This window comes from Rhinocladiella mackenziei, assembly GCF_000835555.1.
Source record: "Rhinocladiella mackenziei CBS 650.93 unplaced genomic scaffold supercont1.10, whole genome shotgun sequence".
Taxonomy (NCBI): domain Eukaryota; kingdom Fungi; phylum Ascomycota; class Eurotiomycetes; order Chaetothyriales; family Herpotrichiellaceae; genus Rhinocladiella; species Rhinocladiella mackenziei.
The window spans coordinates 522,571-543,597 of record NW_013550595.1 but is presented as its reverse complement, the minus strand read 5'-3'; the positions used below and the strand labels follow the sequence as shown (position 1 = coordinate 543,597).

The 21,027-nt window shown below is 50.8% G+C and overlaps 7 protein-coding genes across 7 annotated transcripts; 5 read left to right on the top strand and 2 right to left on the bottom strand.

Moving 5' to 3' along the window:
• Positions 1 to 441: 441 nt before the first annotated feature.
• On the top strand, positions 442 to 2,200 carry Z518_10879 (uncharacterized protein; the record flags this gene model as incomplete). The annotated part of the gene is made up of 3 exons (XM_013411710.1): positions 442 to 584; positions 644 to 1,821; positions 1,881 to 2,200. 3 exons carry the CDS (start codon positions 442 to 444, stop codon positions 2,198 to 2,200), a joined length of 1,641 nt encoding a protein of 546 aa, XP_013267164.1.
• Positions 2,201 to 2,913: 713 nt separating this feature from the next.
• Z518_10878 (uncharacterized protein) lies at positions 2,914 to 3,738 on the top strand (the record flags this gene model as incomplete). Its single annotated transcript, XM_013411709.1, has 1 exon — positions 2,914 to 3,738. One exon carries the CDS (start codon positions 2,914 to 2,916, stop codon positions 3,736 to 3,738), a length of 825 nt encoding a protein of 274 aa, XP_013267163.1.
• A 3,454-nt stretch (positions 3,739 to 7,192) lies between these two features.
• Z518_10877 (uncharacterized protein) lies at positions 7,193 to 8,275 on the top strand (the record flags this gene model as incomplete). The annotated part of the gene is made up of 1 exon (XM_013411708.1): positions 7,193 to 8,275. One exon carries the CDS (start codon positions 7,193 to 7,195, stop codon positions 8,273 to 8,275), a length of 1,083 nt encoding a protein of 360 aa, XP_013267162.1.
• A 1,546-nt stretch (positions 8,276 to 9,821) lies between these two features.
• Z518_10876 (uncharacterized protein) lies at positions 9,822 to 10,414 on the bottom strand (the record flags this gene model as incomplete). Its single annotated transcript, XM_013411707.1, has 2 exons — positions 9,822 to 10,226; positions 10,274 to 10,414. 2 exons carry the CDS (start codon positions 10,412 to 10,414, stop codon positions 9,822 to 9,824), a joined length of 546 nt encoding a protein of 181 aa, XP_013267161.1.
• An 849-nt stretch (positions 10,415 to 11,263) lies between these two features.
• On the top strand, positions 11,264 to 12,391 carry Z518_10875 (uncharacterized protein; the record flags this gene model as incomplete). Its single annotated transcript, XM_013411706.1, has 1 exon — positions 11,264 to 12,391. One exon carries the CDS (start codon positions 11,264 to 11,266, stop codon positions 12,389 to 12,391), a length of 1,128 nt encoding a protein of 375 aa, XP_013267160.1.
• Positions 12,392 to 14,137: 1,746 nt separating this feature from the next.
• Positions 14,138 to 16,045, top strand: Z518_10874 (uncharacterized protein; the record flags this gene model as incomplete). Its single annotated transcript, XM_013411705.1, has 1 exon — positions 14,138 to 16,045. One exon carries the CDS (start codon positions 14,138 to 14,140, stop codon positions 16,043 to 16,045), a length of 1,908 nt encoding a protein of 635 aa, XP_013267159.1.
• Positions 16,046 to 17,568: 1,523 nt separating this feature from the next.
• On the bottom strand, positions 17,569 to 20,716 carry Z518_10873 (uncharacterized protein; the record flags this gene model as incomplete). The annotated part of the gene is made up of 4 exons (XM_013411704.1): positions 17,569 to 18,221; positions 19,145 to 19,551; positions 19,770 to 20,220; positions 20,284 to 20,716. 4 exons carry the CDS (start codon positions 20,714 to 20,716, stop codon positions 17,569 to 17,571), a joined length of 1,944 nt encoding a protein of 647 aa, XP_013267158.1.
• Positions 20,717 to 21,027: the final 311 nt, after the last annotated feature.

The window sequence follows — 21,027 nt, the reverse complement described above, 5'->3', positions numbered from 1 at the left end:
GTTCGGAAGACACTGGAAAAGGGCCACATCTGCCGCTACTATTGCCGCGAAACAACCCAACCGACTTGGATGTATAGGTAGACTTCTGACAAACTCCCGGCTCCACGTCGCCGTCAGCGGTGATTTTGACTCCGAGACCATCTAAGTTCTGACACACCCCAGATTCCAATCCGCGCATGTCTAGAACGCAACTGGGGACCCCACAACGGTAATAGAATTGAATTTTGATTTACTCTGGAGGTTGAATCTGCACCTTGCCTAAGTCGTTCTAGTGCTGTAAATATGGAGCCGAAACCTTTCGGGACCACCACATTTGGATAGACTGGGATGCTTGTCATAAGGATGAGGAAACCTGGTGGCACCTCCGTGTTATCAGGTCTTCATCAAAAGCGATATCTTTTCCAAAGATACATTCTGTCCACTACTGGAAAACCGTTCACCATGGTTCAAGTTATCGACCAGCGAGATGAAGTCGACGTGCAACGCGTTCAGACGTTAGGCAGTGTTCGACTTCAGAAGCAAGGCACCAACCAAATCATCTTAATTCCTACTCCTTCGGATGATCCTAATGACCCTTTGAACTGGTCTGTCGAAGTCCGAGGGGAGAGAGAGAGAGAAGAGTAGCAAACTGATTCGGCCATAGCTCCAAGGCATATCGCTCCTACATGGCTCTACTTGTGTGTCTGGCCATGGTGATGTGCAACTTTCTGGCAGCGGGTCCTTCCGTGGCCATCGTCGACATCACCATCGACTATTTCCACACTCCTCCCACAGTTCCAGCATATGCCCCGGCGATTGCCAAAATTTCCTACTTCTTCACCACGACGTCTTTGCTTCAGGGCATCGGTAACTTAATCTGGATGCCTTTGATTGTCAAATATGGCCGTCGACCGATATATCTCTCCTCTTTCACCCTATACACGGCATGCGCCATCTGGTGTGGCTGCGCCAAATCATACGGCGCCGAGTTGGCTGGTCGAATAGTCATGGGTTTCGCTGCCGGATCTGGAGAATGTGTCGCTCCTCTAACCATTGCGGATATTTTCTTCCTGCACGAGCGTGGTCTCGTTATGGCCTGCTATACAGCAGCTCTGTCTTGTGGAGTCTCCCTCGGCATCATTATATCCGGTCTGATCACAATCAACCACGATTGGCGCTACATCTACTACGTCGCCACCGCCTTGATCGGTGCCTTGACTGTCCTTGTCTTCTTGACCATGCCCGAGACATCGTACAATCGAAGCCCCGTAGGTGCACCGACCACACCGCATGAATCATCCCTTCATTCCGCAGAAGAGAAGGACGCAACCGGCAGTCAACACGTTAATATCGAGGCCGTACCGCCCAGTTCCGCCACCCAATACAAGAAGCGAACTTATCTTCAGAACTTGAAACTCTTCAGCGAAGTCCTGACCTCAGAGTCCCTGTTCAAGATCTTTTTACGGCCCATCGCCCTTCTCATCTTACCGCCAGTTTTATGGGCCACACTGTGTATGGCTGTGACCATCGGATTCCTGGTGGCCATTTCCTCCAACTTCGCCTCAGCTTTCTCAACCACCTACAACTTCACCGCCTGGCAATCTGGACTATGTTTCATTGCCGGTGTTATTGGAGCCTTGATTGGCATCTTCTTTGGAGGATGGTTCTCCGACTGGACCGCCAACGTGCTCACTGCACGCAATAATGGCATTCGAGAGCCGGAGATGAGACTTCCTTCCATGACTTTGGGCTTGATCGCTTCTCCCTTAGCCCTCATCCTGTATGGCGTTGGTATTCAAAACCGACTGCATTGGATGGTTCCCACACTTGGCCTCGGTCTCTGTAAGTTCCGAATCCCCCAATACGCTCAGCTCTCATCGTCCTGGCTGACATTCGAGTAGTAAACTTCGCAATCACACAAGCCACCAACGTTTCATTGGTGTACACCGTGGATGCCTACCGCCCAGTTGCAGGTGAAGTCGTCACAACCCAGCTTGCATTCAAAGCCGCCTTCGGATTTCTTCTTTCCTTCTACACAAACCCTTGGATCCAAAAGTCAGGCTACCTCGACGCTTTCGGCGCCATGGCCGGCATCAGCGCCGCAGTGCTCCTGGGTTGGATTTTCTTTTTTGTGTTTGGCAAACGAATTCGCCACGCCAGCGTCAAATGGAGGATCATGAAGAGTGCACAATGGGACCTGGACCGTGAGGTGGGTGAATAAATGGAACATGTTGAACCATGGCGAAATCATCACCCAAATAAATATCGGCGACGGCCCATTTGAATTCCAAACCGGGACTTGAACGCAGCTGTATCAGTACAGCCGAAGGAAAAGCTTTCAAGTCTCGAAACTGAGATATAATCAAGCCTAAGTCTGTGCTAATGTCTTCTCTTGATGGTGCTGCATTCTCTCGAGCTCGTACCATCATTTTCGGTTCTTTTGTTCACGCTGCAATTTGTTTCTGTTTCTGCTCGACTATTATAAAACGGTAGCTCAATTCAGGCCTTATCCGAGGCCAACAAGGCTGGCCGATGTGGTCCCGGATAGAATATCTTGACATTATCGTCCTCCACGTTGAAACATTGTTTCGTCTTCGATAAAGACCACAATGCTATTCGCTGGAAACGACTTTACAAATCAATTTCGGTCAAGACTTGAAAGTAGCGCCTGCACATTGCGACACCTTGACAATATTTAAAGAGATACAAGCACGGGCACTCTCTCTTCGCAGGTCATACCATCTCTTTCGGGTTGGTTATCAATGCTAGAATTTTAACAATCCTATCCTGGGTGACCTAATTTGCAACATCTACTGAAGCACTTCTTATACACCATTGATATTCAACCTCCAACACGACAGCTCAATCGCGTTCAGCTCTCCAATATCAAAAAGGTGTCCGGTCCAATCCACCCAGTCAGCGCCGCAAACCAAAATGTCTTCCTCAATCCAACCACTGCAAACCTCGGCTTCAGCCTCGACACCCACACCAATAGAAACCATGAGGCGCCGCATCGCCGTGATCTCCGGCTCCAGCTCTGGCATTGGCGCTGCTATTGCCCATGAACTCTCCCTCCGTGGCGCCACCGTCGTCCTCAACTACCCCTTCCCTCACCTTCAACCTCAAGCCGAAGCCGTCCTGGCTAACCTCCCCCGACCAGGCGACGGAATCGCCGTTGAAGCCGACATCTCCACGACCACTGGCCCCAGACACCTCGTCTCTTGCGCCGTTGAAAAGTACGGCAAAATCGACATCCTTGTCAACAATGCTGCGCTCGCCATCAACCTCCCGCTCGAACATAAGACCCTCGAGCACTGGGATAAGCTCGTCAACCTGAACGGGCGCGGCACATTTTTGCTCACGCAAGCCGTACTGCCTCACCTGCCTAAACCCAGCGGCGGACGGATCATTAATATCATCAGTGTTTCATCGAGGGGCCCGCCGCCAGGGCAGACGATCTACGCGGGCACGAAGGGCATGGTGGACAGTTTCACGCGGTGCTGGGCAAAGGAGCTGCCGGGGAAGTACGGGTGTACAGTGAACGCGGTGAGTCCGGGGCCAACGAGGACAGAGGGCTTTGCCGATGCCGGAGAGGAGGCGATGAAGATTTTGCAGCCCGTGATAGACCAGACGCCAGTGGGGAAGAGGATGGGCGAGGCAGAGGAGATTGCGTATGTGGTCGGGTGTCTTGCAGAGGAAAGGGCGAGGTGGGTTAATGGCGCCCATGTTTTTGTGACGGGGGGATTATTCGTTGACTGATCGGACGAATAAATGAATGTTTAAAACGAGAAAGGAAATTTTTACAGATCAGTAGTGTGAAGGAGAGGGAAAAGGAAATTGTCGACTGGTAATAGGTGTTGGGGACTTCCAGGGCTGAACAAACTCATTGACTCTTGTTGACTGGAAGGACGGTGTTCTGGGTAATGCTCTCCTCCGTTTCTTCCAATCTTCCGATGCATGTTGCAGCATTAGCCACGGACGATCTTTCTCCATCCCGAATAATGGACAAATAAGTGCTATCCTGCGAGAAGCTTAGAGAAATAAGCGACGCGAAGACGTTTTCCACGGAACTCGAGTTCTACTGTTACAGCCGGACCGCAACTGCTCGATAAGTGAGGAGTGGAGGAACGGGGCATCAGCAAGACATGGGAAGATGGGGATTTTCCTTGAGAGACAGTAGGAGGTATGATGAACATGAGTGTGTTCTGGTATGGACCAACGTTATATCAGGAAGTTGAATAGAAAAGGGGAAGAAGGTATTCGAGATGATACAACTTACGAAGAGGGCGGAAAGATATCGGTCAATCCGGTATTGAGAAGTAATCCAACTTGTGGACCATGAGGCTTCCGCGGTACCATGGTCACCGTTTCCCAGATTATTTCGAGACGGCTCCGCCAAAAAGACTTCGATCGACTCTATTTTCCAAGGGCGGTTGAGGGATGCTTGTCGGATATGTGGAGGAAGGTCGGCAGTTGGAGCCGAATTTGCAAAGAATGCCCAGTATGCGGCATCGGGTGAAATGGCTGCTGGAATTGGCTGCTGAAAATGGTGGTACATACATCAGAAAAAGCCTGATCCTTTCACTTCCCAGCTCCGCATTCCAAGCGCCTTTAAACAACATGGCACTACCCTTTCAAAAACCTATATATTTCTCTTTTCTTCCTGTAGATTGAGGGGTCCTTTTCATGAAATTCAGTCTTGTACTTGGCTGGGAATATCTTTTAGGAGTCTTCGGAGATCATGATGAGTTCGAACGCGTCGTCATGGACATGGGAGGTTGCTGAAGTTGTACGCACAGGCCCGTAGTGAATGACCCATGAATCGATCGTATTTGTCAACAATTTTGTCCTTGAAAACGGAGACGTTCAGGCTTGAGGCAAGCTCTGGCTGAGTAGTGAAGACATAGGGGGTCGAAATTGCTTGGTACTTCTATCGGCCAGTTGGTTTTCTGGTCGAGGTAAATGCGGGAGTGCGTATTGAGAAATTGTTACGGCACAACCAGGCAGGCCGATCGAAGCCTGCCGGGTGCCTGCTCGATGACTATTGGTGCCTGCCATGGACCCACTGCGGCTGCCGATAGCCTTGTGGCAGACTACACCACAAGGCTATAAGTATCCAGAATTGAATATAGTCGTACACTGCCCCGTCCAAGACCAGCTGATAAAACAGTCATTCCGTTCATGGAAACATGTCCATACTCAAATCTGGCTGCCAGAGTAATTCAGCGCCTATGAACATCTGCGGAAGCCCGAAGACGAATCCACCGCAGAACGCTCTCGCTAAAGCGAGGGCCAAACCTAACCCACCACGTCCAAAGGTAAGTTTGCGGCGGCTACAGGCAAGCACCATCTGAGCATATTCTTCCCGATCCGGTTATGGTGGATGTTGCAGACCTTGGGCAAAATTGGAGAATCGGTTGAGGCACTGAACTACGGTATCACCACGAACAACTGGCATACCACATACAGCAATGGTATTCCCACGTAAAGTCATTCTCAAAGAAGAAAATGGCACGTTGTGAGAATACCAGGTCTTGGAGGGGTCCAGTCCCTTCCCAACAAACGACTTGGTTGTCATGTTTCGTCCCATTCCTTGATCCCAAGCTGGAAGGCATTTGGCTGCTCGATTGCGATCCCAGAATTCGTGATGTCTGCGTGTTGTCATGTATTCGCGCATATATCGATGTCATAGAAGCGATTTCGCAGGCTTTTGACTCTTCATTATTTTGCGCAATACAGATCGAGTTGACCCAAAGGAGAGACATCAATCCTCGATCACAGAAACGCATCGCCTGTCAAATAGTCCTATGGGGGCATTCTTTGGACCTCCGCGCTGCATAAGCTCCATTTTCATTAGCTCAAGCCTGGAGAAGATTAATTTTTACCGACCCAGACGCAACTGGGTACGGCATACTCGGCGCCACGAGTCTTAGAAACTAAGCTTGGGAAAGTTGATGAGAGACTGGAGTTCTTGATCTCAGTCCTATCTATGACTATCTAGAGAGATCTGGCAACCAAACGGATAATTGGATCTTATCGTCCCATGTGAGGATAGCAAGACATGTGTTCCGGCCGATAAAGACAACCTTTCGCTATGGGCGTAAGCAATGTGATCCAAACATGACTTCTCTGTGCGTAGATTCCGTCCAGAGTCATTAGGACTGGTCCCTAACACGGCGGCGGTTGTCCAAAAAGTATAATCGAAAATGGCCTCTTGAGAGAAATGAGCGCAGCTGCGATATAGAGAGGCCGTCCTACGATAGCGGTCCACGAAAAAAAGTTTCCGTTCGCATTTGTATGGGGGCCGCGTGAGAGCCTATCTGTCATGAATCGGTCCTCCTGACGGAATGGTACGCTCGACTTTCGTGTACGTGTTTTCTTCCTTTGCCCTCCATTTGGCACGAAATAAGAACCTCTGCAATCACAATGGATCTTCATACTCATTCGAGGACGACCATAAGGGATATGTCTCCAAGCCATTTACTCCTCGCCGGTGCTGCAGGAGTCACCACCGGCACCATCATCTTCGTGATGATCATCATCCGCAATCATATCGCACTTCCGTGTTATATATGGCCATCACTGCCCGACCCTAAGCCAGAGGCAGAAAAGAAACAGCCGGAATCGTCCATGGACCTCATTCTATGTCGGGGGGGAAACCAACCTATGCGACAGGCCACCTCATCGACCCGAGTGTCTATATCTTCAGTGCTCCTGGTGTTTCTCTACGCTGCATAGACATCGCCGGCCGAAATCCCAAACTTGAAAGGTTAGTACTACGTCGCCGCGACGTATGCTGGAAGTGTATTGCCATTCACCCTGACATTCGTACTCCGAGCTCTATAGGAGAGCTGAGCGCTTCAAGGATAAGGCTGAAACGCAGAGCGCCGAGAATGAGGAGCGAAAGAAGGAGAAAATCAAGGGCCAGCGGGAATTTGAAGCGACGATGATTCGGAAATATCATTTCCATGGCAAGATCCAAGGGTTGACACCTGCGGTGATGAAAGAACAACTAGGAAAGTGTCCCGAAGAGCATCACGTGCCGTCACGGGACTGCGATTCGACTGTTGAGAGAAGGGGCGATGTTGTCTGGCCAGTACGGAGTACTTTCAGGCTCTTCCAACGATGATTTGTAGAACTCAACAAAGCGTTCTTCACGGTTCCGACGTTGCTGCTTCTCCTTCAACCGTGGATGTTCCGCAATTTTCTCAAAATGGCTGCCGAAACAGCTGCAAAGAGAGTGAAACCAGATCCTCTGATCATTGGTACTCACAATGGTCATTTCCATGCGGATGAAGCCCTTGCTGTTTACATGCTTCGCCTCCTCCCCGAATATGCGTCTGCTTCCTTGGTCAGGACTCGGGACTCCTCTCTTCTAGACGTTTGTCACACAGTCGTTGATGTTGGAGGAGAATATGACCCTTCCAAACATCGCTATGATCATCATCAACGCACCTTTGACGTCGTGTTTCCTGACCATAAGACGAAACTGTCCTCGGCAGGGCTGGTCTATATGCACTTTGGCAAGGCCATTATTGCACAACATACCAAACTCCCCGTCGATCACCCCGATGTGGACTTAATTTACCGCAAGCTCTACGACGACTTTGTGGAGGCAGTGGACGCCCATGACAATGGCATTTCAAAATACGATGATTCCCAACTGAAACAGGCTGGCATCGAAAAGAAGTTCAAAGACGGTGGAGTCACACTTGCAAGCTTGGTCAATGACATGAATCATGAGGATCCCTTAACTCTGGGAGCTCCTTCAAGAAGTAATGAGGATCAACCACAAGCAGAAGAAGACTATCGCTTCACCCAGGCCTCTGCCTTGATGGGCAATGCTTTCCTCCGCAAGCTTCACGGTGCTGCTACAGCTTGGCTTCCTGCTCGAAGTATCGTCAAGGATGCATTTCATTCACGTGCCAATGCCCATCCTTCAGGTCAGCTTTTGGTCTTGCCCCGTGCTGGTATCCCCTGGAAGGAACATCTTTACAACATGGAGGATGAAGTAGATCTGCCTGACAACCAGAAAATTCTTTATGTGATCTACCCCGAAAATGAAGAGCCCGGTTCCAAATGGAGAATTCAAGCCGTCAGCAAAGACCTGTCGAGTTTCGAAAATCGAAAAAGTCTTCCAGAACCATGGCGCGGTGTGAGAGATCAAGACCTTGATGCTTTATTGGGGGATGATGTTCAAGATGGTGCTATCTTTGTTCATGCAAGCGGCTTCATAGGCGGTCATAAGACGGAAGCTGGAGTTCGTGCTATGGCTGCTTTGGCTTTGGCAGCGTGAGAATTGTCAGTGATTGTGCGACATTTTGGCATTCGGTTGGGGGAGAGGCAGAGTGTGAGACTTCGTGGAATTTCAGTTCGATCCCGACTTGGAACTGAACATCAGATTCTGATCAAATGGGTAAGCGACACAGCCTTTAAACATTCAAAAGGCTGATGTGTATGCTGAAGAGAGCGGGCGATTCACTTTGACTGATCAGCACTTTCGGAGGCAGGGGGAAAGCCGCCTTCTATCCTTGAAGAATGCCACTACGGTCTTCCGGGATCAAAAACACGTACGACACTCCCTCCGCATCGAGTTGATTGTGGCCGCAATTGTCATGACCATAATTGGGGACCACATGGCATCATCAAGAGTCTGCGAGACACTGCCACTATCTAATGAGCACCTGTCGGAAGAAATTGGTGCCACTGCGGCGCGAGGAAATAGGTAAACTGGAGATACAAGCGGCGGGAAAGTCGGAGATTTGCAACACCCGCCCTTGGAGGAGTAATATGATTCTGTGGGGAATAATAAACGGATCTAAGTTTGCGGAAATGTGGTCCGATCCCTTTTTTACAGTCCCAGATCACTTCTGGAAATCTATCCCGTGACATCACAACAATTCCTCTCATTTGCCATTCTCATACCCAGAAATATGTCGATTTCCTCAGACAAAACCATATTGACTCTCATTTCCCAAACCGTCGAGGTCTGCCTAGAATTTGCTGCTCAGCATTTGATTTCACTGCTACATATCCTATGGATTCTCTCATTCATGACCTCAACTGAGAAATTACATCTCTCGAATCTCTTCCCATTCAAGGATCATTTCTGTCTGGTTACGGGAGGAGGTGAGAATATCTGTCGAAAATGCTCCGCACACACACACGCACACAACCCTAAGTCACCCAATACGGATCCCAACGGCCGAATCATCCCCATTGGTCCTAGCAATGTGACCTAGAGACGCATGGAAAGCCTGTGTGTCGACCTCGAGTCCACAGAAAAGTCCCTATCGATGGTCCAAAGAGCTATCCAGATACTAGTGAAACAAGCCAAATGAAGACGAACCTATGGATAGACGAAGTGGAGGGATTGAAATGCCAGTCAATACGAAACTGACGAGTGTGTTTTTCTCCACCGTCTCTTTTTGGCCCTTACTCCAGAGTGCGCTCAAGCATCTCAATAGTAGCGTCATTGTTATCGCCAGCTTGTCTGGCTTGATGTGGGATTTACAAGTGCACTTCAATTACAGGCAGGGCAGGGAGTGATGAGGAGATGGCCATGGGAGTCATCTTTCCGGCAAAGGGCGACTATGTCAATGGTGAGGTAGTCAAGTGGGATGACGGTGTGATGAATGCGGTCGGAGGAGGTTGGCTGGGATTGAAACCAAGTGTCGCGTATAGGAGGCGAGTCCAAGGCCCGCAAAGAAAAAAAAGAGTGTATCATATGGTGCAGTACGTGCTAGACTGTCCTTGCCGATATAGGACCCCAAAAAAGGTGCTTTTCGTTGATTCCCAAAGCCAAAAAGGGATCTCGCCGTGTCCATTCGTGCATCCATCCATCAATAATGCGCCCAAATCCCCCGACTCCCGACCTCACCTACGTTCCCATCCAAATCAGCAAAATATACACTCCTGCCTCCCCTTTCCCAATCGACTTTCCCTAGAATCTTGACGTTTTTCTCCTCAAACCAATTCTCCCACAACCCTACGTCGTTGGGACTTGGCACCGCGAAGCAGAAATGCTGGTTTAGACCTGAATTTGACACTGTCTTTGTCTGTGTCGTGCCCGAAGACGAAGATACATCGGGATTCTTGTCCGGGACGAGGATGTCGAGGATATCACTGGTCGGTCCGTGGCCAGGGATCGTGCCGCGGTTGTCGGGCATGGGTGTATCGGAAGCTGTAAGCCCGAGTTGAAAGAGAAGGAGTGTTGTTTGTGAGAAGGAGAAGCCGGCTAGACGGGGCTAGATTGAGGTGTCAGTGGGAATGAGATGGGATGGAAGGAACTGACAGATTTCAAAAATGGCTCCACATTGAATACATCCTTGTAAAACTCCACCGAGGCATCCAGGTCCTTGACCATGAGGCATGTTTCGAGGATATGCGTGATAGGCGGAGGGGATGTCACTTGAACTGCTGTGTTGTGTACCATTGGTATTGTTGGCTTCGAAAGGCGAGGCCGCGGAGGACAAAACACGAGGTATTTAAAAAGGGTCTGGCGGCCAAAGACGGTGGTGTCGTTGAAGGGTGTATGCGAGGATGCGACAAGGGTCGTCTTATGCTACCACACTTCTCCGCATGGCATTTTGGAGATGGGGGATGATTATATACCTCTCTGTGATCCCGCATTCTAGGTCATCGATACACGGGCATGGCCTTGATGCAATGCAATAGATAATACCATGCGGAGAAAGGAGGAGAGCCCGAGCTCCAGACTGTGGGGCTTACATAATCGGCAAGGCTGGCACTCTGGCTGTGACTCGTCGGCCTTTCGTGCTTCGGAATGACTTTGCCTTTCGGAAACAATGTAGCTCTCTATGAGAGGCAAGACCAACTTGCTAATTCATCAAACACAAGCACAGATATTCAGGCTTTTTGGCTAGAGATCTCTGACACCTGACAAAGAGCCGCCGCTCCCGGCCCGGGTCAATGTACCTAGCTAGACGCCCAGGTAACCCAAAGGAGCCCGTATTGCCCACGCGGCCAATCTGCGGCCTTGGAATGCCAGCGCCTAAAGCTCAATATTGTCTTTCTAATATTAGGTCCTCAGAATAGTCTCTCGATCGGACTGGTCAGCCTATACGCGCTCTCCCTTCCCCTCTGAGCGGCAATGGACGACAATATCCTCAGCCACCACGGTATAAGAGGTCTACGAAGTCGTTGGTCCGTCCTGCGGTCAGCCTTGAGGTAAGCTACATAGGAAAGTCCTTAGCATCGTTTCAAAATTCATCTCCAGCGTCAGCCAGAATAATTCGTTGTCTTTGTTGGAAATCATTTAATAATGCCTATTCCAAAGAAACCCACCACCAGCCTCAGCCGACACAGTCGACAGGTGTCATCGTCAACCAAGAGCACCGTCTCGGGGAGGAGAACATCATTCGGCTCCTCCGACTATCGTTCTACCACTCTCGAGCCCAACCACATTATTGTCGAGGACGAGCAGATGGACGATGAAAGATGGAGTCGACTGGCTTTTGCCCTGGGTATGCCGTATGGAGAGAGCTCACGCTCCAGCACGGAGGCCAGAAAATTGGCCCAAAAGGTCAAAAGCCGGAGGTCCGTGAGCAGCAGAGAGATGACCGAGCTTCTGGTGCCTTTGCTGGTCTCGATAGCCAAGAATCATAAGATGATCAAGTGTCGAACAAACACTCTTTTCCATCGAGATGGCGTCCCCGATGAAGTTCCGGACTTTGAAGTCGAGGAAGGCTGGAAGATGCAGTTGCCTACGCCAAAGCCTTCCGTCACCATCGGTTACTCGTCCCGCGCATTCACGTCCCATCAGATCGAACTCCAACAAGGTATCATTGCAAACAACCAAAACGAGCCATGCGACCTCAGCAAGCTGTCCCAGCCAGTTCCGGATGTCTACTGGCCATTTTTGGTAATTGAGATCCAAGATGAGTCGATGCTCGCCGCACGGAATGCCGCTGCGGGATCCGCAGCCACCTGCAATAACGCACTCATGGTCTTCGCCGGTGCGGCGCAGGAGCCAGAGAAGAATTACCACGACGTAAATTTCCTATGGGGGTTGAGCAAGGCCGCGCAGTCATTCTCGCTGGCTATCAACGGCAAAACGGCATGCCTCAACACGCACAATTCAGAAGGCTGTTTACCTCATGCGGTAGCAGCCATCAGGACATACCGACTCGATGATGAGAAAGAGGTGGAGGCCATGGCTTCCCGCATCAGCAGTATCCTGGTGTGGGCTGAAAATTGCAGGCTTCCCTCCATCGGTGACCTATTGAATACTTTTGATAAGCGCGTCCAGCTTGCAAAGGATTCCTTGACCCAAGGGAGAGACTCATATGCGCCGTCTGAGCTGGCGAACTTTGGTGTGACCCCCAAGACAAGGATGACCATCATCAAAAGCGTTTTGGCCGAGAGCTTACCCAGATGGGCGCGGGTATAACCATGCCTGGAGGGCTGAGCGTAGCGTTCTGCATGACCTGGAGTCGGGGCGTGTAGCTGCATAGCGAAGCATCGGTTTAGGTATTCATGGAAATAGCCCAAGCGGCATGTTGGTTGGTTGGCTCGTGATGTGATTGCCGCACGAAGGGCGGGAGGCCAGATAGCATCTTCCCCGGCGTTTAGGCGGCTTTCAGGAGGCGACAAGCATAGCCCCCGCCAAACAGAGACTGGAGGAATTATGAGGGATGACGGGGGCAAAGCAATGGCGATCGAGGTATGCGTGACATGAATGGGGGTCGGTGGAGCGGTGGACCACCATGTTGTCTCTCTTGCTCCGTGGGCAGTTTCGAGACGTACATGTAAAGATCACCACCAAGAGGCCATCAGGTGTGAATGTCTAAATATGCTGTAGCGCACTTACATCTCATTTGCTTCCCATGGCCTCCTTCAAAATGGCATACTTTCCCGCGTTGGGGGTTTCCTTCTCGATCATTGAAAGAAGGGTTGTCGGCAATTTCTCTTTTGGCGGGGAGTCCAATATCCGGATGCGATGTGGCGCGAGGACATGTTGACGAAAGGTCTTCCAATGTAGATGACTTCCGTCGTATGATGACGGCGGCAGATCCCCTTCCGATGCCACTTCGCTGCTGATGATGCCGCTGTTGGCAGACATGACGGTAATGGGTTGGACGGGGGAGAGGATATCTGAGGACACCCACAACTCAAGCTCTGGTCTTCAAAGGGAACCACTATGCACCTCACCTGAAACAGAGTGTACGGCGGGAAGTGGTTGCTAACAGGACATGAACGGGATGAGAGTTTGGTGGCAAAGGATAATGGAAATGATGATGAAGAGAATATGGAGAGATGGAAACCAGAACGTGAAAGGTGACTCAGGAGAAAAGAGTTAACGCCCATCGAGAAGAGATGGACAGACTTATAGGTTTCGTTCCTATACGCTCACACGGGGGGATACCGGAACATGGCGTGCCAGCTTTAAGCGCCCACCCATGAAAGCATTTGGCAGAAGAAATGTTGACACTCACTGACCCTGGCCGTCTTCAAGAAGAGGGGTCAAAGTAATAGAACAAGGGAGACTAACCTTTTTCTGATTCTCTTGAAGACCACCAAGCGCTGACCTGAATTGCGGCCAGCTTCCTGGACTGCCATTTCAGAAGCCAGGCCACTGAAGTTCCATGAGCAAAAGCGGAAGATCGGCGCTGATGGACGAATTCCTCACAGGGTACTGTTCAATCAAGCCCAGTACTCTATGCGGTGTAGATTGTTGACAGGAGGATGGTCAGACATTAAGCTGGCCGATCTATCGACATCATCACCTATACAGACTCCGATTGGACGTATCAGGTATCGCGTGAGCCGGTGAGCTGGGGAACGTAAGGTGGCAACATCTGAAACAACTTGGGCGCGTATTCTTGAGGTCCCAAAGGATGGACATGAAAGTGTGAGCCACTAGCAGGGAGGTTGGAATTGCCCCTGGCGCTTAGCGGTTCCAGTGGACGCCAGCAAAACTGCCACCCCAATCCTTCATGCCGCAAGATGGACCTGATCACCTTTCTAGCCTGCAGGATGTCGGGGCGAGGGAATGAAGAAAGTTTGTTCTATTTGTGAGAAGTACACGCGAGATATCGTGAAGATCGAACAACAATGCCAGGTAAAAATAGGCCACTGCATTGACGATACTGCCGCCACGATCACAGTTAGTTAACTACACTAGGCTGGTACCATCATGGCATCGGAAGGGGATCTGCCGCCGTCATCATACGACGGAAGTCATCTACATTGGAAGACCTTTCGTCAACATGTCCTCGCGCCACATCGCATCCGGATATTGGACTCCCCGCCAAAAGAGAAATTGCCGACAACCCTTCTTTCAATGATCGAGAAGGAAACCCCCAACGCGGGAAAGTATGCCATTTTGAAGGAGGCATTCAGAGATCAGGTGGAGCATGGTCGAGGATTTGGACCGTCACCTCTCTTTCCCCCCAATCTCCTCCCTCCCATTGACGATGAACCTCGACTGGCTCGCTGTATGGTCCCCTGTTTCAGTCGGGAAGCCCTTCCAGAACGGGCCATCAACCAAATGGGTCCTCTCTATGAGCTCTCGGTTCCTCGATCGGGCCTCGGCTGCGGCTTTTCTTCATCCGTGTTCGACGTCGAAGAAGTGCGTGCTCTTCCTTCCTGGCTCGTGACCACTGGCACCATCGTTCATTTCGACACGGGCTACATCTCGCCCGGGGCACCGCTCTATTGTCCCTTTTTGGTCTTCGAAAGGGCCCATGGCGAAAAGGAGAACCGACTCGAGGCCTCCAACAACCAATGTGCCATTGGCGGTGCATGGTGTGTCCGGGCGCTCCAAATGCTTTACGCCCGGGCCTGGAAAGGACAAATGATGCCTGAATTACCCGTGGCCTTTTCTTGCACGATCGACAATTCGTTTGCCGTTCTCAACATCCATTGGATTGACCACGGCCAGGCTTACTGCATGTCCCCATTGTGCAAGTTCGACCTGAGCAACGACGGTCACTTCAGTACCTTTCTCATCTGGATCGAATCGATCGGAAAATGGGCACTAGCACATCTCCTGCCATTGGTCAAGACTGCCTTGGAACGGATACGTTCCAAAGAAGACACGCCCCCGCCGACTCCCCGTGCCGGTAGACTGACGCTGGACACGGGCAGTTGTCCCAACGAGGCTCTCATCAAGTCCCTCAAGACGACGTTTGAAAATATTCCCTGGCGATTTGAAGACGACGAATTCACCCCCGTGAGCTCTAGCACTGCTAGCTGGGGGAGCCCGATGGTGAACGACCTGACCTTCTCGAACATGAGCTATCCCGCAGTCCCACCACGTCAAGCGGGCGGCACCCCTACTTCGGCCGTGGCAAGACGGCAGTACCTCACACAGCTAGGTCAGCACCCCACACCTCCGCCGGCGTACGCGCAAAATCCTGAACTTGTGTGGCAGAAACGATTCAACCACGCCATGGACGAGATCAGGGACCTGCAACGACAGATACAAGTCCTGAGGAACGACGTCAATGGATCGAATATGTCCTTTCGGAGCGAGTTGTCTGGGATCAAAACGACCGTGAACTCGGTGCTTCGCAAGGAAACGCTCACCCTCCGCAACCGGTCGTTGTCCATGGGCATCCAGGAGACATGGTCCACGCAAAGCACTCCGCGCAGCCCTCTCGTCAATGAAATCCGGCCATCGTGGATTGTCGAGAAAAACGACCCGGCCGCCCCGTCCTCTCCTTTGAAGGAGAAAAGCCACCACCATATTAACATGGCGGCGATCCCCACCTCCCCGAAGCTGTTGTCTCCAGGCCTCCACCCGACCTCTGCACCCCCATCACCAGGACTACCCTCCCCCGGCATGCCATCGCCAACATTCTCCGTATATAGCGAGAACAACGTGGTCGTGGTCCCACCGCCAGCCCCGCCAAAACTGGCTTCAATTTTCAAATTCGCTTCCATCATGGTCTCCGGCCACATGCTGGGCCTGTTCATCCCGAATATCCTCTTGCGTATCTTCGTCCTCGGCTGCGTGACAGACGTATGCATGCTTGCATTCGCCAGTCCTCATTATCCCAGCTCAGCAGAATATTTCCTCTCATTATGGCGGTCGCGGTGAGATAGTGACAATGACGAGATACGGACGATAACGACTAAAAAAGGGAAGGAACCGAACGGAGATATGATACTTACGTTCCTTTTTTTCCCATTCCATTCACCATACCTGCATACAAACATGTCTGCGGACCTCAACATTCCTTCCGAGATTGGCACATCACATCAGGCCTTTTTACCTTTTCTCTCTCTCTCTCTCTCTCTCGCCCTCTTTTGCATATCACGATTTGGGCGGTGGCGTTGGTGGTGCTTGAGCAGGTCGAATTGGATTTCCTTTGGATTGGTCAACCGCGTGGTTTTGGACTTGCGGGCCTGTGAACGGCTGAGGGTGTGAGGAGACGACGACGCAATCAGCAGGCTCGAATAGATGCATTGCATTGCATCGTATCGCCTTGATTGAGGGGACTAGGAAATTTATCAGATCATATCGTACCCAGGTACCTAAACACTGAGGGCAGAATAAAAGGAATGAAAAGCGCAGGAAAGGGCATGGCATAGCAAAGCAGGATGAGGCCGAGCATTTCCACCAAAACAGAGACTGCAGAATCAGAATCAAATCCCAACAAACTATGAGACATTCATTGGTGGAAAGAAGGCCAGAAAGGGGGAGGATGAACCCTTGTGTACAATAGGAACGAAGGAAACCAACCTGTATATTCCATATTTATTCCACCTACCAATTCGTGTCCTGATCCGAAAAGAAAATGCCGTGGCACTTCAGATATTCCATTCAAGCTCTGTCTTTCAAAGTCATGGATCGAATTGATTAAATCCTGTCATCGGAGACGTTGCAGCTGCCGCTTCTGCGTATTGGAAAGGCCACCAAAAGAAAGGTCTGTCCGGGGGGTTGGAGGGGGTGGGGGGCGGGCCGGAGCGGAGCGGCGAACCAGCGGTAGAATAGAGCCATCCCGCTGCTAAAACCATGGAAGACTCACTCCTTTTCCCTGCCAAACGGACAAATACCAGTCGGCGACCGGTGCCCATTTCGGGAAACAATCCAAAATCGAAGTCGACATCAAAGTCAAAGACAATGAGCGGCCCAAGTATGACCAGTCCATAAAGGTCCCCGAAATCGGAAATCTAATCTTCCTGCTCCTTTTCCATATTTTTGCTTTTCCGATTTTACTTTTCATCGTTCAGATATTTAAATTATTCAGGAAGTGACTCAAATCAGGCTTGAGGCAGCTCACCACAGCCCACCAATATAAACAAGATTCCCCCACCCTCCGACCGAATTGATTTATCAGCGTCCCAGCAAAGAGACCCGCGATGACGGCGTTTATTTGGTCGACGGTGGGGTATGTATCGACAAGGGCCTGGTCTTGGGGTGGACAGGAGCATTTTTCCTGTTTGGAAAGACTCTTCAACCCGATCATCTCAATTTGGGGAAAGTGGCGTCGATATCTTTGGCCTCGAAGAGCAGCCTCATGTTCACCGACCCGACGAATTAAACTTTCCATGTGCCGATCAAGCCTTGTTGTATAGTCCCCGAGTGAACTGTACCTGGAAGAAAGTGGCATTCAAGGATCACCGGTATTTCTCCTTCCTCGCTCGTTTTCGATCTCGAATTCTTTTTTCCGTAGCCATGAACTCCCGAATTCCAATCGGGATTCCTTGGAATAGTGAATCCTCATCGTTGACGGTCGACGAGGGCGTGGTCCAAAGCGATTCACTCCCTCCACCGTCATCGTCCACGCTACCAGAAGCCTCATGGACTTCGGATTGTGCAATTTGTATCTTCGGATCATCGGTGGTCCAGTTTGGTGATTTTGACTGTGCTTCGCGGACTCTAGCGGCCCATGCCTCAACGTCATCTCGATAATCGTCCCATACACAATGCACACAGCCGCTCATACAACAATTGTCTGGCTCCGCCGGTCTCGGAGGGACGGGAACGCCATTGATTGTTCTCCAGGTCGCGTCAGGAGTATCCGATGTAGTTCGTTGGTAACCAGACCCTTCGATGGTGCCAAACAATTTCCTGGCTCTTTCTTCTTTGGATTCGTCTCCTGACTGAACGAAGGTCGGCAAGGACGTGTCGGCATGGGACCCTTTGGGAATTGGAGTCGAGAGGAGCTCGGTGTAAAAGTCACCCAGTGGCGTAGCCTGCCGATGATGGTCGGTTGACTCTTGAGGACTGAGGTGGGAAGTGTAGAAGGACCTGTGACCACTTGATCTAGCTAGCGCATTTAGAGATACTGCATCACGACTTCTAGAACTGTTCCGCAGCAGGGAGATGGGCGTCTGGCGAGACAGATTCAAGAGCTGCTGGCGCAGGCAAGAGAAGCAAATCCGTGTGCTTCTCGAATTAGCCCTGGTGAGGGGATTCGGTAAGACCATGGTTATCTTAAGCTTGAACGTCAGGGAAAACCCATGGTTGAGGTAGTGGCAAAGATTGTAAATTTGTGGTGGATGGTTTTACTGAAATATCAAAGACCCACATCCCGAAAATCGCAAAAGTCGGAACATCGCCGGCCGATGATGCCGTGCCGCTTGGCAGGCGGCAATCTGGCGCATCCCCTTTTTGGAAGCCTTGCGGCCCTTTTTGCCACCCAACCCACCAAGACAACTCCTCTTGAAACTAGCTAGAAAAAAGCGGAGTGGCATTGACATCTTACTCTGTGAACAGATCTGATATAACTACACCAAACAAAACAACCCAACCCCCGCAATTTATTGTCGGTATCCCAAAAGCCTCCCTCTGCCTGTCACTGAGACCATGGCATACTTCGCTGTCACCCGAAAATGGACCAGACCTTGTCCGCGCTGAAAGATCGAACACTACTTTGTCTCCCTTGCTGTCTGCCAAGGGATCTCCCCGAAGCAGCCTGGGCTTCGAAATAAGAGGGGGAGCAGGATTGGTCACGGGATTGTCGTTGAGCCAGTCTACCTCCTCTTTGCTGCCTTCAGACTTCTCATTGACGTCTTTCTCGTTGATTTCTATCTCATCGACGACTGGCAGTGGCGATGATCGTCCTCTGCGCAACATCTAGGATGGATTCTTAATGCTCAGAGACGGCCGTGACTGAGCGGTTGTTGGGAAAAATCCTGGACCCCCCCCCCGACCCATGTGGGACCGGAGATATCCTGGGGCCGCCCTCACTCGATAAGGCCTTTCGCGATACGTGGCCGTATGCGCAAATGCAACGGCATCCTGTAGCTTGCGAAGGTCCGAGCCGTAATGCTTCATTCTGGTCCACGGTTTGCGTGGTAAAAGAACATGGAATGACGTGTTCGACTGAAGGTGTTTTGATGGCGTCTTCAAGAGAGCCGTGGCTCAAGTAGTTCACAAATACGTTGATGAATGTCGATTTTCCGACACCAGTTTCGCCAAGAATCAAAATATTGGTCTCCTCGAAAGGCTCAAGAGCATCAAGCAATTGTAGCAGCTCGCGGGCATCATAGCGATCGAATTCAACTCCATGGTCGCGCTCCGCGCATCGAAAGCTCCAGTGACGGAAGCCCGTACGTCCACAGTCACAGTAGAGATAGCAGTCACGATGCCATAATCTATGGGAGAATAGCATCGGGAACAGATCCATAGACATTGTGCTTGGGGGGGGGGCAGTGGGGTCCGGGACAAGGAAGTTTCACTAGCTTTCGATCAATTGGTCTTTTGTTCCCCACGTGTCGAGGTGACAATCGTCATATCGCATCAGGTTCTTGTCACCAACGAAGTCCCGAAATTCCTCGAGTCCTCTATGACGAGACGACCATCTCGGTGGTACCCTATATTCGAACTCTGGATCGTTCTCCCGTTTTGATCACAATCAACAATTCGAACAACCTTCCGGCTAGAACGGTCATCGAGCAGTTGAATAATAAGGTTTGAGTTGTCATTCCGGGTAGAGCGGTCATCCATTGCCTCTCTATTAAAACAGAAAGTGTAAACGTCCCCCGTGGGGATTGTCACGGAGCGCTCATTTGTGATATATTCGGCGCCCTTGGCAGCAGCCACGACAATGAAGTGCAGCTTTCTGGCATAGATATCTGTCTCGGAGATGAGGCTTTGAGGAGAAGGTTGTCCTCGACGTAACTCGTCGAGAAGAAGCAGGAGCTGCTTTGATCCCATGCGACCAGCTCTTACATCTCGAAGAACGCTCGCATATTTTGTTTTCAACGTCTCCTCTGCTTTCTTGGCATAATGGAATTGCTCGACGACAGTACGAACGTGATCTTCTGACACCAATGAGCGGTAAAGTGCAAGTTAAGACCAATAATCCTTTAGCCTTCTGCGAGCACTTCCAAACTCATCAAACAAGCCTGCATAGTCGTCGACAAAGTCGTGACTGGGTTGTGCAACGGCATTCCGCCTATGCCCCAAGTTCTCGTGGCAAAAGCTCTCGACTTCAACCAGCTCTTCCTGTAATTTTTGTCTGATCTGGGATTCATCTTCCGTGGCAGATCGTAGGTACTGTGCGGTGATGAGGCTCTGAGCGCCCCAGGTAATCTCTGCAATCACATGCGTTGCATGGTTAAATTGAACGCTTTCGGGTGCCGGGAGGGCCCGTACCTCATCGCTTACAAAGTCCAATTTCTCCCGTACAGTGGTGGAGAGGTGTTGGAAAGACATTTGAATTGTGAAGTCACTCTCCCGAGTATCCGGAAGAAAGCCGCCGGAGCCTCGAGGAACGACCAGGCCGGCAAATACTCGCTCCCAGTTCGGCGTTAACATTGAGGAAGCTGAACTTGTCCTTGAACGTATGGTTTTGAATGAGCCTCACCAAAAGCGATGGTCGACCAGTCCTGGTGATCGCAGACGCCGGAGGCAATTCTCTGAGCAGAGAGGATGGTAGAAAGAAGTCCGTGCGTGTATCATACAAAGTCTCCAATCCCACCACATCGCCCAACGCAACTCGATTCAAAATTGCCGTAGACATGTTTGTGCAAAGTGTCTTTGGCTGTGAAAACCTGCTGAGGGAGGGATGAGGTAGATAGCGACCCCCCTCGCCAAAGTTCTGTATTTATCGGGCAAAGTAGGCACGC